Source organism: Topomyia yanbarensis, chromosome 2 (genome assembly GCF_030247195.1).
Source record: "Topomyia yanbarensis strain Yona2022 chromosome 2, ASM3024719v1, whole genome shotgun sequence".
Classification (NCBI taxonomy): domain Eukaryota; kingdom Metazoa; phylum Arthropoda; class Insecta; order Diptera; family Culicidae; genus Topomyia; species Topomyia yanbarensis.
In genome coordinates, this window is record NC_080671.1 from 362,606,731 (window position 1) to 362,622,816 (window position 16,086).

Here is a 16,086-nt window from a genome sequence, read left to right on the forward strand (position 1 = left end):
TTAGGTATAGGTATTCATACGTTTTTTTTTAAATCTAGCAGTGTATCCCTATCTTGAAACTTGAAAACTGATGATGCGCGTAAATCCTCTGTATACTTTTATGTGGCATACAATTGGAAGTAGTGCAATAATATTATAACTTTCATTTGATAATCCTGGTAATATTAATACCGGCCAAGTGAGATTAGAAGGCTTACAAACACATGCACAAATAGTTTTTAAATTATAAATTCAGTCCATATTATTATCCACGTTAATGAAGAATAAAGCTGTAATTTTAATTAATGAAATAGTGAGGCACCCTTCCTAATATGGTGAAAATAGGCACTTATCCCTATATACCTAAAAATGAACGAAACGAAAATGTAAACATTTGTCTTTGTTTGATGACAATAGAATAGACCCCTATTCTATGGTTGGGGTGGTTGCAAGGATTGTGTGGCACTATTAATTCATAAATTATTATTTTTATTTATAATATAACGTAAAAAATCGACTATGTATCACTAACGTCAGCTACTTCAGAATAGACTAAAACAGCATACGATTCAACGACTGGATTTAACCTCAAAAGAAGTTATTTTAGTAGTGAAACTTTCATTACAAGTGTTTTTTCAGAATGAATATAATGTAACTAAATTATATGAGCTAGTATGCGTATTTTACTCAAATCGGGTTGTCCGTTGTACTACGGCATATAACGTGCACAATACATCGATTGTAGGCCGGGTATAGTTTGCTTAATCTGCTCAATGGGTTTAAAATATGCAAATCACGCTATGTTGAGGAAACAACAAGCAAAAGGAATGACACGTTATCTTCTTTTATCTAATCATTTGCACTCGCTTGTACCCAGTAATTAAATTTTAATTCTTGAACTACTGCCTGACCGCCCATCCATTTTAGGTTGCCTCTGAAAGTGCCCGTAAATCAACTGTGCATCTCATTCGAACCTAGCATCTGGATGTGTACCTACATATATATCGACTAAGTCTATATGCTCATCATGCTCTCACAGGAAGGGTGTTGAGTCTATTTTCATCCTATTCCCCCTCATACAGGTAGGGTAGTTTGAAGCTATTGGTCAGAGCAGCGTTGGCTATCTTTGTCCAATGGTACACACAAGAGTATTTTACAATTTTCAGGATATGTTTTGTTATTCTTCTGTTACTTAGGAACGACGCACTGAGATTAACAAAATAAACCGCATTACCCTATATGAACGCAAAAGTGGGGTGCTTCTTGCCGTGTCAAATTAAGAACGGGGAATACGAAAGCAGGTCAGAACATACCATACTGCAATATTTTTGATTTGTGGTGCTCTGGTAGCTCTTCCATGCGTAGGAGAAGAGGGATGCTACTCACGATTCATGCCAAATCGAGCACCGTAGTCTGGGATGGTACTAAGAACAAGTCGCGCGAGCAGGAGAAAAACGCTATGTTTAGTTCAATGCCAACACAGAATGGAAACGGACATAATGAGTCAGACAACTCTTATTCTCGGCTCATCTCCCGGATTCTCCTTGAGAATGATGAAGGCAATTTAATTTTTATTTGGCAGTAGTAAACTGAGTACACTCAAGTTTTTTTTTACGCGGTTTTTTTTTGCGCGGTATTTTTTTACGCGGTTTTTTTTTACGCGGATTTTGAAATTTACGCGGTTTTCATTTACGCGGATTTTGAAATTTACGCGGTTTTCATTTACGCGGTTTTTGAAATTTACGCGGTTTTCATTTACGCGGTTTTTGAAATTTACGCGGTTTTCATTTACGCGGATTTTGGAATTTACGCGGTATCCATCAATGAGGTTCCCTTTATCGCGGATTCTTAAATTTAAGTGGTCTTCATTTACGCGGATTTTGAAATTTACGCGGTTTTCATTTACGCGGATTTTGAAATTTACGCGGTTTTCATTTACGCGGATTTTGAAATTTACGCGGTTTTCATTTACGCGGATTTTGAAATTTACGCGGTTTTCATTTACGCGGATTTTGAAATTTACGCGGTTTTCATTTACGCGGTTTTCATTTACGCGGCTCGTATCCCCCGCGTAAAAAAAAACCTGAGTGTACTTCTTTAAAGACTAATTGCCCTTATAAACCCTATAGTGTACCCAGGTGTTGTTAACATGGTAGATAACCAACAGAACTCTGCTTATAACTTACAAAGGGAAACATTTTCTGTTTTAGGGCAATTCCGGGTAAATTTTTAGTCGCCCAGCAAACCTAAAGTCAAAAAACCTGTTTTAATCCACCTAGTGGTGCAATTGTGCCTTTCTTATTTATCCAAACTCTGATTTAATACATGGTTATGTTCAACATAACATTGTGGAAATGTTTATTAAATTCTTATTCCACTTGATAAGCATATATATGTTGCCGACTGTCATGAACTAGAGAAGCAACATGCCGACGCTGACACACTTGAAACAAACAAAAATATATTTAAATAGCTTAATCAGCGTGAGTTCAATGTTATTTTCATATTGACATATTTTGAAATGCGGAATGGTAGGGGGAGGGTCAGGGGTAAAATTAGTGGGAGAAGGTGGGGAGAGGGGGGTATTTTGAGGGAGAAGGAGGGATAAATGAAGGGTTCAACACCGAATTGCATATTAAACCTTTCATTTGAGACTAGGTTAGTGAAAATTTGTTCAGTCATCATCGAAGTGGTTTTAGTTCTGCAATATGCCCGGAATTCGGGACTTCCGAAATTATCGATAGTGGACTAAGTATTCTAGGCCTGCGAATCTAAGTAATTTGATGTTCATTTCTACAGATTTTTAACCTATGAGATATTACGATTTTACCAACCTGTTACTCCGGAGCTAAAAGTCAGAACTGAATGTATTATATCTTTCATTTAAAATCAAGTAAAAATCTGTTAAGAGTTTGCAGGGAAATAGGAGTGACATTCGCTCGGGAACTTGGCGAGTTCCCCAGATCTGTCATAGGTGGCCAATGTGGTCAAAGGTATTTTGATTGGTCATTAGTGATCTAGACCCACAAATCCAAGTAATGTTGAATGTATTTGAATATGTATTACATCATTCGGACATCATAGTGTTAACAGATTATATGGGAATTTGCTGCGTGATCGCACTCTTCAACCCGTAACTCCGGAACCAGAAGTCCGATCAACTAAAAATTCAATAATGTCTTTTGGGAGCGATATACCGTTTGAAATCGGTTCAGCCATCTCGTAGAAAATTTAGTGACATTATTTGACACATACATAGATACACACAGACATTTTGCGAACTCGACGAATCGAATGGTATATGTCACTTGGTCCTCCGGGTCGCGATTGAAAAGTCTGTTTTGGAGTGAATGCATAGCCTTGATTTATATGAGAACGGAAAAAATACGGTCGGAAGTATTTCTCATGCTTAGACGTATTTTCAGCAATGTTTCAGGAGGCAGCTATACGCATTCAAATAAGTTAGTCTCGTAATTTCTCTCAAGGGGGTAATATAATGACTTTTATTAATTATAATATTTATAATATTTTATTATGATTGTATTAGGAATATTAGAGATAAACATATCGTTCTACACATATTTACCATCAAGACGCAGCTATTAAAGAGTTGTTGAACTATATCTGCTTGTCTTGAAATGCACCTAACTCAAAAAGCATACTTTTTATTTTAATTTTTTTAGTTCCAGTAGTAGGTTTACAGAACTGCTAATTGGTAACAGGTCTTCTGAACTTGAAAGAGGAACAAATCTCAAACAATGTCCTATTATGTTCAAATCGCAGTTATTCGTTGCAACACTAGTTCATACAAGGGAGTGGGCGTAGCGTATTGGTAAATCGATTGCCTTGTACGCAGCGTACCTGAGTTCGAGTCCCGACCCCGCACATAGGGTTAGAAATTTTTCCTAAGAGATTTTTCTAACCCGAAGAGGCGAATGACCTTAAGGTTAAAACCTCTATAATCGAAATAAAAAAAATAGTTCATACAACCCAGGCGCTTGGTCATTTTCCATTTATTTTCACCTCCAATGTGAATATTTCTCCACTAACTATTAACTAGGTTTTTCAAAAAAAATTGAACATACTTTACGCTGTTCATGCAAGCTTTGAAATGCAAAACAGGTCAACAATAACCTAAAATGGCAACTCAAGAGCAGGTAGCAGCATTGATGGGTGAATGATAAAGTATCGCACAGTAGTCAAAATGTTTACATTCATGCTTTTAATTATTTTGCAACTAAACAATAAGGTTTTGGATTTTGGTATCTTCAAGAAAGTTGTTTGGAGTCATTAAAACGTATTGTCAGAAGTAGACGGCCATATTCCAAAATGAAGCATAAAAGAATTTCTAATATACAACTTTTCTGCCGGAAGAAGATGGACGGTTTGAGTCATGAGCCAAGGTTTTGAAAATGTTATTTTCAGATATTTAGCAGAAGATACCATCTCTTTAACTATAGTCGTGTTTTACAAGAGGAGGATTCTCTTAACGCCACAAATTGATTCATAAACCAAACTGACTTAGAAAGTTCAATTACAGTAAAATTACGGTAAAGCCAAATGTTGCTTAATGGAAAACACTGACTGAATTTTAGAGACAATTGAGAAAAAGCAGATAAATATCTAATTTAAAAAACTAATGAGATTAAATTAAACTCAATTCAGTGTCTAAATTTCTATGATTTTCGGTTTGTCTCAGAATGACTATTGTCAAAATAAGTTATAAACGTACGTACGTACGTACGGAAAAAGTTTGATAGGTGCTTATAATACATACTCAATTCAACCAACGTCAATGTCGTCCTATTCACAGTGTACACTATTTCATTATTATATTAATGCTCAAACATTGTTTGTATTACAATAATTGTACTATCCAACCGAAAAAATACGTTCGTACGTTCGTATATCGAATTTAAATAGTAACACGTCAAATTTTTAGATGTATCGGTTTATTAATTCTTGAGATATTGTGACAGAGGCTAGGGAATTTTTCAAACGAATGCGATTCCGATATAATCTTGTCTAACAGTTGAATGCCTGGAGCTCTAAAATAAAATATGAAAAAATAGAATATCACGATAACACGAACAGAAATTACGAACATCGTGACTAAGATCCTGAAATCGTGAACACAAATCACACAACTACTGACAAAAATGTGTAAAATCGTGACTAAGATCATGAAATCATGAACACAAATCACGCAACTCGTGACAAAAATATCTAAAATCGTGACTAAGACCCTGAAATCATGAACTTTCATCCTGCTAGTCTGACAGAAAAATCCGATAGAAAACTCATGACTAAAATAGCATGGCAACCTGATGAGAAATCATAAGCAAATATGCTTTTGAAACCATGAACGTTTGACTGTCGGTTGTGCATTCCCAAATCATGAACAAGAATCCCCACAAAAACTAAACATGTCCTGGCAACAACAGTAACCCAACCAAACATTCTAATATAACGCCATGTATATATTCGGTGCGAACTAGTTCTTTGAATACACAAAATGTTTCATGAATACGTGGTTTATTATTCATAATTTCAGGAACTTGGCCAGTTTTCGTAAATCGTTCAGATCACGAAATCGTGACCTTTTGTTTATGGATTCATAAACGGATTTTTTTTCGTGATAGGTACCTCCGGAGCTACCACGCCCTTCCCATGAATTACGGAAATGTACGTGAACTGAAAAGTATTATATGAAATGATCTTTTTTCTAGACAACATCAATCAATTAACTACTAACTTAAAACATGTATTTTCACAATATTGTGTTTTTACAAGTAATAATTTCTGTAATTTGGAAATGTAAACTTTTCCCGTTTCCCGTAAAAATTAAACATGTGGGTTACCCGCTTTTGGACACTAGCAATTTCGTTGATAAAGGGAGGAGGCGGTCCCGCAAATCAAACGCCTTGCCTTGCGCCTTCTTTGAGTGAGAGGTAGAGAGTTGTGATCTTAGGTTGTAGTGGAATTTAGAGAAAATTTAGAGAAGTGACTGTGGTCCACGTGGAAGCAGATAATAGTTTGTTATCATTTCCCGGATGGAAATATGCAATTGCGACATTGCAGCATGCGACATTGCAGTTGCATCTGTGCGACAATCGCGCAGAAAATCATGTGGATGACTTATATTTGGAATGCTGAAAAATGTGCCTATTTTGGTGAAAGCCCATATGACTTATTATAGCGGTGACCGGGGCTGGTTGGCCGAAAGGGCAGGTTGGCCGAGTGCCTTTTATGAAAAGGTTATTATGCGCAGTAGCGACATCTATAGTGATTTTGGTGGGGTATTAGGTCACCAATGTACCGACGCAATTTCAGGTATTTTGGTGGTGTAACGGTAAATGGTATAACGGTTACCAGTGTAACCTTATATTTGTTTGTATAAATCATGATTGTTCTCGAAAATATACATTGGGGTAGGTTGGCCGAGTTCTGTGCGGGGCTGGTTGGCCCAGTTGTAAATTTAGTGTAGAGAAATGTACACTTTGATATTTGTGAAATGCCAACCTTTTCAAAGCATAATTTGATATTATGCTAATATTGATGATTATAAGCAAAAATATGCACGAGAAATAAGTAATAAAAATAATTTAAAATTATTACCAAATAAAAATAAGAGATTAGAATCATTTAAAGTCGGAAATTGTTTATAAAAAAGTTGATTCCAATATTTTATGAATTAAATGTCAAGCAGGTTTTAGAGTCTCTGGCGTGTGCCGCTTCAATCCTGAAATTTTTCCTCCTGAGGAGTTTCTGGCAGGATTTGTCAGAGATCGACCCAACCCCGAACAAAACTCGTCCATTAGCATAGAATCTGCTGCAGATGTAAGCCTCTCTGAAGACGTCAGACCGCGTGTGCACGATCTGTTTCGAAGAAGTGGCAAGTTCGTAAACGCCGATCGTCTCAAATTTTGACCGATTCCCCAATAAAAGCCGTATTGAAGGAGCAGAAAAATGAAATCAAACGAAAGTGTAAGCGTGGATTTTATTTTCCTTACCTATATACGAAAAAACGATTTTTTTTTTTAATTAAAAGTTTTCCACTGACGTGTTTAACTTATTAACATTTGACGTGTTTAACTTATTTTACCAAACTCGGCCAAGCTACCCCAGCCCTGGCGTTGGTTGGCCGATTTTTCTTTTTCCCTGATTTTTTTCATGAATGAAAAAAATTACATATTTTGTATCTTTATGACAGCGCAAACCGGTTTTCAAAAAGTCTAACCAGAATGAGTACAGAAATTCCGAAAGCAAAACTCGGCCAACCAGCCCCGGTCTCCCCTAATGCCCAGCATACAAAAACCGCCCGAGAAATCTAAAGCGTTCAATTGGAAGACGCTCTAAGCACTCTTTTCCAGAAATACTAAAAAGCTACGTCGCTCAACCACTAGAAATCATAATGCTCTCGTCGCGCAGGATGAGTGTGACTCTGACGATCCATATGTAGACATTTTTTCTGCTCCTAAAACAATATACAGATGAGATTCATTGTAAAGGCTTAAGTTTTTCTCTTAAGAGGCCGTCCATTATGTATAGCAGCTCGAGGAAGCTCTGACACAAAGCCGAAGCATACAGCTCCTGGTCTTAGAAAATTGAGGTCAGCGATTCCAGGAACACCAAAAATCACCTAAATCCAATAAGGGGAATACTTTTATTCGATGTTTTTAAAATCTGGTGGTACGATAGGTCACTATAGTCGAGGTTAAATTAAACAATGTACACGCTTAGAAAAGCACCGGTTCAACTTTTATTTGAGGAGTATTAATACTGCAGATTAGTTAAAAATTAAATTCACGTCATTCAGGTACGAAAATGAGTAGTTCCAAATTATGTGAAAAATCAGGAAACCGCGAAAGAAAATGTTGAAAAAACATGTTCCGGCAGCTGCTTCTGGCTTTAAACTTGCAAATGACTTCTTCGGCATCCTCGTCGTCGTCAGAGCGTGGAATTGAAGTTGTCCAATCCGGCTCACGTGGTTGATTAGCTGTGAGACGAACAGTAGTGACCTTATAGTACCCCTAAACGGCTGACCTATCGTGTCCCCAAGCGGCTGCCCCCAAGCGCATGTTTCATGTTGATGTTCGTATTCTGTTAAAATACAAAAACGTCGAAAACCAACACAAAACTCGTGTTCAGCATTAACTTTAACGTAAGAAAAAACTCACTTAACATTCTTTACATTGATTAAATGTGCTGTACGGAGGACGAAAGACAATGCGTTTTCGCAGAACATAGAAAACATAAATGACGCCGTAACTAACACAGCTGATCCATGGTAACAGCCGAAATGATAGTCGTCAACGATGTTCTCGACCGTGTTTCTAATTCACACAAGATGAGACTTCTGCAATAACATAGCAAAGATAATGCGCTATACCTATTGTACCCCCATACCTATTTGACCCCATTCAACTCTATATGTACCATGTCCAATAATTGATAATAATTATTCTTTGATTGCCTTACTAGTATACTAATTCATGTAATTAAGTAAAAGCTCGAACTGTAACATTTTAAGAAAGATATGAGCGCTTTAAAATATGTTGTAATTGCTATACTAAATTACGCTGTGTATCATGGTCTGATTCAACGGAAGTAATTTAGGATGAATGCAGTTTACATTAAGTATTAGCTAAGGGTATGCATATTGTACACGTACAACCACTTGAGGATATAAATATGTGGGAATCTTCTGCAGAATACCTCAAGCGAAATGTAGCAGGTTTTAGGAAGAAAAAAAACCTTCATGCTAATGGTTCTATCTAGTGCCAGTACTTTTATGCATTTTATAACAGTGAACTTAGAAAACAGGTCTTTATAGTGCCATAGAGAAAACAACCGTTTCCAATTATAAAGTAACAGCAATTAGGTAGGCGCCGCTAGAATGAAAAAAGAAAATCTTAGGATGATAAAACGAGAGATGAAATGAAATGAAGATGATGAAGCCACGATTGTGTAAAAGTTTTACCATCTCCTTTCATAAAAATTAAACAGACCGTTAGGGATGCAAACGATTTCTGAAAATCTGGTAGTTTATTTAGCTTCAAACCAGAATAGTCCCGTCTTACTACGTCATCCTTTGTAGATCGAGTAATCGTCAAAATAATCAAAGACATAATGGGGAACCTTGCCTACCATGGTTAAAATTGGCAAAACACCCTACCTACGATGAATGTTTTTTGATTATGAAGTTTCAACAATTTTCAAAAACAAAAACCTTTTAGATAATAATATGCTTTAAGGGAGGGTAAGGGTTCTAGCGTAAAAAACAGTTTTTGTCAAATTATTTTGGAAAGATGGGTGAAGCGAATTGATCGAAACTCTATTCCCCCCCCTAAATAATTAAATTGAGCCTGTCTCGTCCGAGGTCGCGGTTTTTTGACGGTTACCTTTTCAAATTTCAATCCATGAAATTCCATTGTTTTTACCCAAGCTGGAAGTTGATATTTGGCCTGTGTTAAGCCAAAGAGAACCAAGTACCATTTTGGGTTCCTGCCTAAAAATCGCTATCGCATCCAATGTAGCACTGTTCATCTATTTATTTTTGAGAACACAAATAGTAATCGAAAGCAAATAAGCAACCTAAAACTGTCAATGATAATAGTAAATTATCAAAAAACGAGTTTTGGCGTTAAAAATACCAGGAAAAAATTATGGTGCTCAGTTCGGTTCGGCTTAATGCCGGTTATTTGGTGACATCTTAGAACAGCTTGGTAACATAGCTTTTGGGGAAATGAAGTTGATGATGCGGTAAGCGGGGGCCTGGGGAAGGGCGAACATCCCGAAGCAGGTTCCCGTGGGGTCGTGAGGGACCGTTTCGAGGTCAAATTGCTATATCGTGGCCGTTATGATATCTTATGACAAACGCCATTCTGAGATAATCTGAGTTAGATATGCCACATCACTTATCTAAAAAATCTCTATAAAATGGCGTTTTCAGAATTTTGCTTGGTAACTGAGATATAGCGAGAAACGTGCTGAGAAAATTTTAATTTTTTGCTTCAAATGCCTGTGTCTGGGGATCGGCTCATGTTACCTCGATGTATAATGTTTTTATGTGTAAAACTATCTTAGAAACACAATGGCATAATCATTTTCAAAACAAAATACACGAATTGTGAGAAAAATGCAGTTTAAGTTTTAAACTGGAAATATAGCATATTTGGCAACACTGTAACTAAAAATAACTATTTTTCTAGATTCCCTGACTCGTTTCCTTCAAAATGCATCTCACCGATTGTTATAGACTAAATGTAGCCAAAGATATGAATAAAAGTTAATAATTCATGATTTTTTTCTATGGAAAATTTTCCATGCACGTTAATGACATCATACAAATTTTGTCATCAATACACACCTATGACACGTGTGAGTGCGACTTTTGTTTACATTTTTAGTAAAAACTCGCAACATAGTCAATCGATCTTCGTAACATTTGAGAAATTAATACAGAATAAATAGAAGAATCAGTAGTCTTCTTTGAATTGTTTATACCATTTAAAAGTTTCAAGATAGTCTTATCTCAAACTTTAAAAATCGTTTTTCTCGAAATAAACTAAATGGCGTTTGGCATAAGATAGCACAACAGCGATGATATGATCCGGTAACAATAAATAACAAACTTCTGAGACAATTAGAGGAACTTTCATACCCATATTATTATTAATATAGATATTAACATTTATAAATAATGCAATAGTACTGGAACACCACTCCGGAAAATCCGGATTACCAAGAACCAGATACATTCATCCGTTTCAATATCACAGAATCAAAAAGTGGAAAAGTTCCTGAATCCAAAACATCTAAAGTGTCCAAATTAGTGAAAAAATCCATAGATACCCATAGGTTCCTGGGTACACTTGCCGACCAGTTAAAGATGTTTTTTGATGGACACACAACAGATAAAGAGCATTCTTTCATCACTCTTGGATATCTGCAGTATATTATAGGGAATGCGTCAATGGTTGTGCTATTAAGGGGTTTTTTCCGAGAGTTGTCCTATTGGAGCTGTAGAGTTAGGTTCTCAGAAGGGTTCCCCGTCAGAACTACTCACTACAATTGCTGGCGAGACGGAAAATGTTACTCACCAAAACACTGCTTAAGGTTGCACAGAGAATGGGCAAAAATCGAAAACGACAAAAGCAGTTTTTTTCCACACAGTTTGTTAGAACTTCATAAAAATCAATCATTTTATGTAGAATGTTGTTACAGTACTGCTGATTAATTTTTATGAATATCTAACACACGGTGTGGAAAAAATCTGCTTCTTTCGTTTTCGATTTTTGCCCCTTCTCTGTTCAACCTTAAGGCCAGTTACAGCGGGCCGCTATTCTGAATGTGATTGCACAGTTCAGATATGTGTGTTCGATCGCGTGTGCGTTTGTATGTCGCATCTGCTAACGTGTATGTAGCTTCGCGTGTATAAATTCTATTTTATAACCGTGTGTCCTTTCGCATACTCGCGGGTGTTCTTGGATCATCGCGCGCGAGCCGCGAATCTGAAACTTAATTTTCGATGTACTGTTCAGCTGCTAGAAGAAAGTGAGTTCTTCCATATCACTAGAGTACCCGGTTCTCATGTGTTGTCTAGTGGATATGTGCGTTGTTTTTTTATTGATCCAACTGAATGCATGGACCTAAGATGCTAGGACGGAGGGAAAAGACCTCCGGACGTGACCGCGTTTGTAACATCGTAAGTGCTAAAACGTTCTACTTATTACCGGGGTCTTACTAGGTTTGTGCGATCGCGGACGTAGGTGTGCGTGGATGATCGCAAAGGGATTTAGCGTTCGTATGTTAACGTATTTGCTGCGTGTATTTGATTCGATGTTGTAACTGTGTGGCTATTCACATGTATGCGTGCGTTCTTGGATGGTTGAGCGGACGGTCATTCTGCTCATTGTTTTTAATGCGGTTTTTGCGCGGTTTTTCTTAAGCGGATTTTTGAATTTACGAGGTACCCATTTAGGAGGTTTCCATTAACGCGGATTCTTAAATTTTCGCGGATTTTGAAATTTACGCGGTTTTCATTTACGCGGATTTTGAAATTTAAGCAGAACTTGAAATTTACGCGGTTTTCATTCACACGGATTTTAAAATTTACGCAATTTTTATTTACGCAGCATATATCCTCTGCGTAAAAAACAACTGAGTGTATTTAGTTTTCAGTGAGTTACCCCATATCACTCAAGTTCTCGGTCATCTCGCCACGCAACGTGTTGTCCAGTGGATATGAGAGCTTTCTTTTTTTAATTGGTCCAATTGAAGGCATGGGCCTAGACTACTGGTACGAGGATAGATTTCCGGAAGTGACCGTTTCATGATAACGCGAGCGCATGAATTTGTAGGTTCACGCTTGAGACCGCGTTTGAAAATTTATAAGCGCTAAAGCGTTGAAAGAGGTTGGCTCAAGAAACCCGAAAAACCTTTTTTCATAAAGATAGGTGCTTCCCTCGCAGTGTTAGAAGCTGCTCAATCCTTAACTTCTAATGCTCAACAAAATTCTTCTAGAATATTTACAATAGTCCAATTGCATGGAAAATGTAGCCGAATACAGTCTAAATTGATAGGTTTTATCAGTTTTCAATAATATTGTGAAATAACTACGATAGCCTAAAATTTCGTTTTTCGTCGTCAACGTAAATTGTCCCTGCTCCGTCGGAATCCAATCGGATAAATTGCAATAACTTCTGTTCTTTAACTAATGCTTGTTATACAATTGGTGCTCAAAAAACGGTAATAATCACATTTATTTATCTTACTCGTTTTTGCGCAATTCAAAAGTTATAGCTGTTTGAAAACGTTTGTGTCCCTTAACAATTTGAGCAAGAAGGGGTTACATCGGTGTAAACCCAAGCCTGAAACGAAAATGCCATTAGTATTCATGGTGTTCATGAATAAGAAAGTCATTATTGCACTACTAGGTTGATTTTAACAGGTGTTTTCCTACTATTCGAGTAACAAGAGTAGAACATGCGGTCGAACAAAATCAACATGTGATGAAATGATAAAAATATGAGCATAAAAGTTAAAACAGTTATAATCTAGAACCAAACATGAACTGTCCATCAACCACTGGCAACCATGCCCATACACGACCACCGAGAGTAATAGACTCATAGCAACATATACACTGTCCTCATTTTACTCGCTCTCGCTCTCGTTCCAACATCAACAAACGCTACCATACCATAAGCACTGACTTTTCCAAAAGGGAGAATTTTCTTTCAGCCCCTCGCATTACGAATACTTGGCGCTCTGCTGGGAAAATCCAGGACCATGCGATCCCTTCACAGCTCACAACTGGACGCATTTTTCTTTGCAGATCATTTAGAGCACATTTATAATTCTTATCGATATGAGGTCAGAACTCGTCCTCATACAAGCAGCACTTGATATGTCCGCTTCCGAGGGTGTTCAAACGGAATTCGCGGAATGGAGCGAGTGGCGAGAAAATTCCTCCCCCAATGCATCACAATACATTTTTCCATTTTCCTTCTTGCTGGCAGCCATTTTCATTTTACACTATTGCCGTGATTTTGAAATGTCAATATGAGAGGAAGACATTTTTCCAACCTGCATTTTTCTTTCTAGTAGTTGTAGATGATTTTCCAGCGGAAAATTTTATAAATCTCAAGGTCCATCATAAATCGAGAACGGCAAAGGGGATAGCAATTACAAAGGGCTCAATTATGCAATTATGGATCTCCAGTGGTTACTCATAATGTTAAAGATGGTTTACCTATGAATTTTTCGTCAACATCTATCGAGACATACGGATCGATGAGTTGATCGCCCAGTCTGCCAAAAGTCATCGCATGTCGCGTTTGAAAATCCGTCGGTCGCAGACCACAGGCTTCGCAGACTTTCAAACGGAGTGTACCCGTAAACATTTTCCAGTCCTTGCAGTCTTAGTTTCCAGGGCGGAAAGATGCAAATGTTGTTCCTGTATCCTAATGCTCAGCGGAGGTTCTTGTGACGATATACGAAATCGATATTCCACACACGTTTCGTTACTTGCTATCTTCCTTTCTTTTTTACACTCAACACTTTTTTATCACTGTGCAGGCTCACAACTTCCTCACGAGATCTGTATCCCACGTAAATTTCTTCTTGCTGCAAATTTTTATTGCACCGTGCCTACTACAAAATTGAATCACTTTTGCACTAAAGGAAAACCCAAAATATCTAATACCTATCACATGAAATGGATATTTTATCTTCTTTTGTGTGTATATCCTTCTACTTTTTCCCTTTTGATCCCGAGGAGAAAAAGTCGATTTTTTCACTTTTCATACATATTTCTGCACCATCAAACCTTTTTACATCGACTGACTGATGGGCTTTGAAGAAAACGAACTGATGGCTATCTGAGAGCGAGAATAAGAACACTATCTGCTCGGAGAAACGGGATTGGGTTGCTCACTTTTTGCTAAACAGCACACCAGAGATCGTAACATCTGCGTATAAGTTCTACCTGCTACCTACTAATATGACAATGAATGAAACTCGTAAATGTCATGCCACTACGGTGTTAGTCTCTATTGGCATGTGCAATTATGTGTGGATGCGATGATGACAAGAATGTTCACTGCGAGGGCACAAAGTAGTGAGGAATTTCTCTCAGCGAATCATCGCACTTTCTTCTCTTGTTGTGTGTCCAAGTGCTGTGATACTTTCGCGTATATACAATCATGGAATAGCTAACGGCATGATTCTCATCTCCGCGAATACACGCTTGCTCTTTGCAACCTTGGGTTGTTTTACTTACCCACTGACAGTTGCCGTGCCGTAGATGTCTTCGCGTGACAGATTCATTGGGTTACTTGTTAGACAGCACTGTCAAGCATGTACTTATATCTTCTTCTTTACCGGCAGTAAATAAATGTAATTTGAAGCGACAGTTATCGGTGGTTGTCTCGTATATGGCACCCCTATCCCATTTGTAGTTCAAATTGTTCTGCTCGTTTTGCTCGAAGCTCGATCTTCACTATAGTCAGGCATGGTACGGAATGATTCAATCTTTAGTTGTTTGTTAAAAAGCGAAAATATAGGACCGCTAATTGATGAAAAATGTTGTTTTGGACATGTCGATGAATAACAAAAACTGTACACCATGATGCATCAATAAATTAAACGAACTCGACTTTCACAAAGTTGTGTCGAACGTAATCGATTCTGTTCATTGTGGATCGACCTTAGCGTGACGTTTTAGATGTTGGCTTTCACGCGGAAAAATTAAGCATATTTAACCCAAAAATATGTGTTATTATATCCTATCATTTATTGTTTACTACTTCAAACAACAAACTTATTGGTCTAAAAATATTTTTTATGCCAACAAGAATAAATTTTTGCTTTCAATAAAAACATTTTAATTTCAGTAATTTTGTTTTAATTTCAATAAAATATTTATTAAAAGTTGAACAATTTTATTTATTGAAGCGATAAATAAATTTTATTGAATTCAATAAATAAATTTATTGTCTCACGACTATTAATTTCATTTATTGAATTTAATTCATATTTTTATTGAACCTACCAATCTTTTTTCTGCGTGTTGAAATCATGGCGGCGTAGCAGATACCTGGTGATTGTACATTGTACATGTGGCTCGACATATGACATTTTTCAGCACAGCACTTTTTAAGTTCCTTTTGTGGTTCCCAAAGCCTGTGCAAAATTTGGTAGCGGTTGGTTGCTTCCCGGGTTTGCGCATTACGTTTAAAGTTATGGGATTTTCTATGGGGAAATCAATTATTTTGCATTTATAATAATAAAGATCGCTATTTCACTCAATATGAAAAACCAGCTTTATAAAACGATAATTCAAGCTTTTGTTAACAACTTTGTCGAAGGCGATAACTAGCTACGAGTTTCCAAAAAATAGTTATAACGATTTTAACACTTATGGTTGAATCCAAATTTTATTATTTCTTCCAACACTGTCAGGATACCACGGACACAGATACTTTAAACTTAAATAAATGAGAATATAGTCATCGCAGAGACTTGGTACCTTTGAATGAAATGTTCAGAATGAATTGCTGAATAACATAGACGTAGCCAAAATTTAAGGGAGGGGTCTTG

General features: G+C 37.0%; 1 protein-coding gene across 4 annotated transcripts in view; it reads right to left on the reverse strand.

Moving 5' to 3' along the window:
* Nucleotides 1-14,755, reverse strand: part of LOC131684412 (protein kinase C-like) — a 44,312-nt gene extending 29,557 nt beyond the window's left edge. For 2 of the 4 annotated variants that reach the window (XR_009304650.1, XM_058967263.1), the window contains exon 1: nucleotides 13,739-14,754. Coding sequence is in view for 3 of the 4 variants with exons in the window: in XM_058967263.1 (XP_058823246.1) it covers nucleotides 13,739-13,889 (151 nt within the window). In the remaining variant the exon portion in view is untranslated. Of the gene's footprint in view, nucleotides 1-13,738 lie in introns of all 4 variants that reach the window. The other 2 variants (XM_058967264.1, XM_058967266.1) reach the window with 2 other exon arrangements.
* Between the last annotated feature and the right edge of the window lie 1,331 nt (nucleotides 14,756-16,086).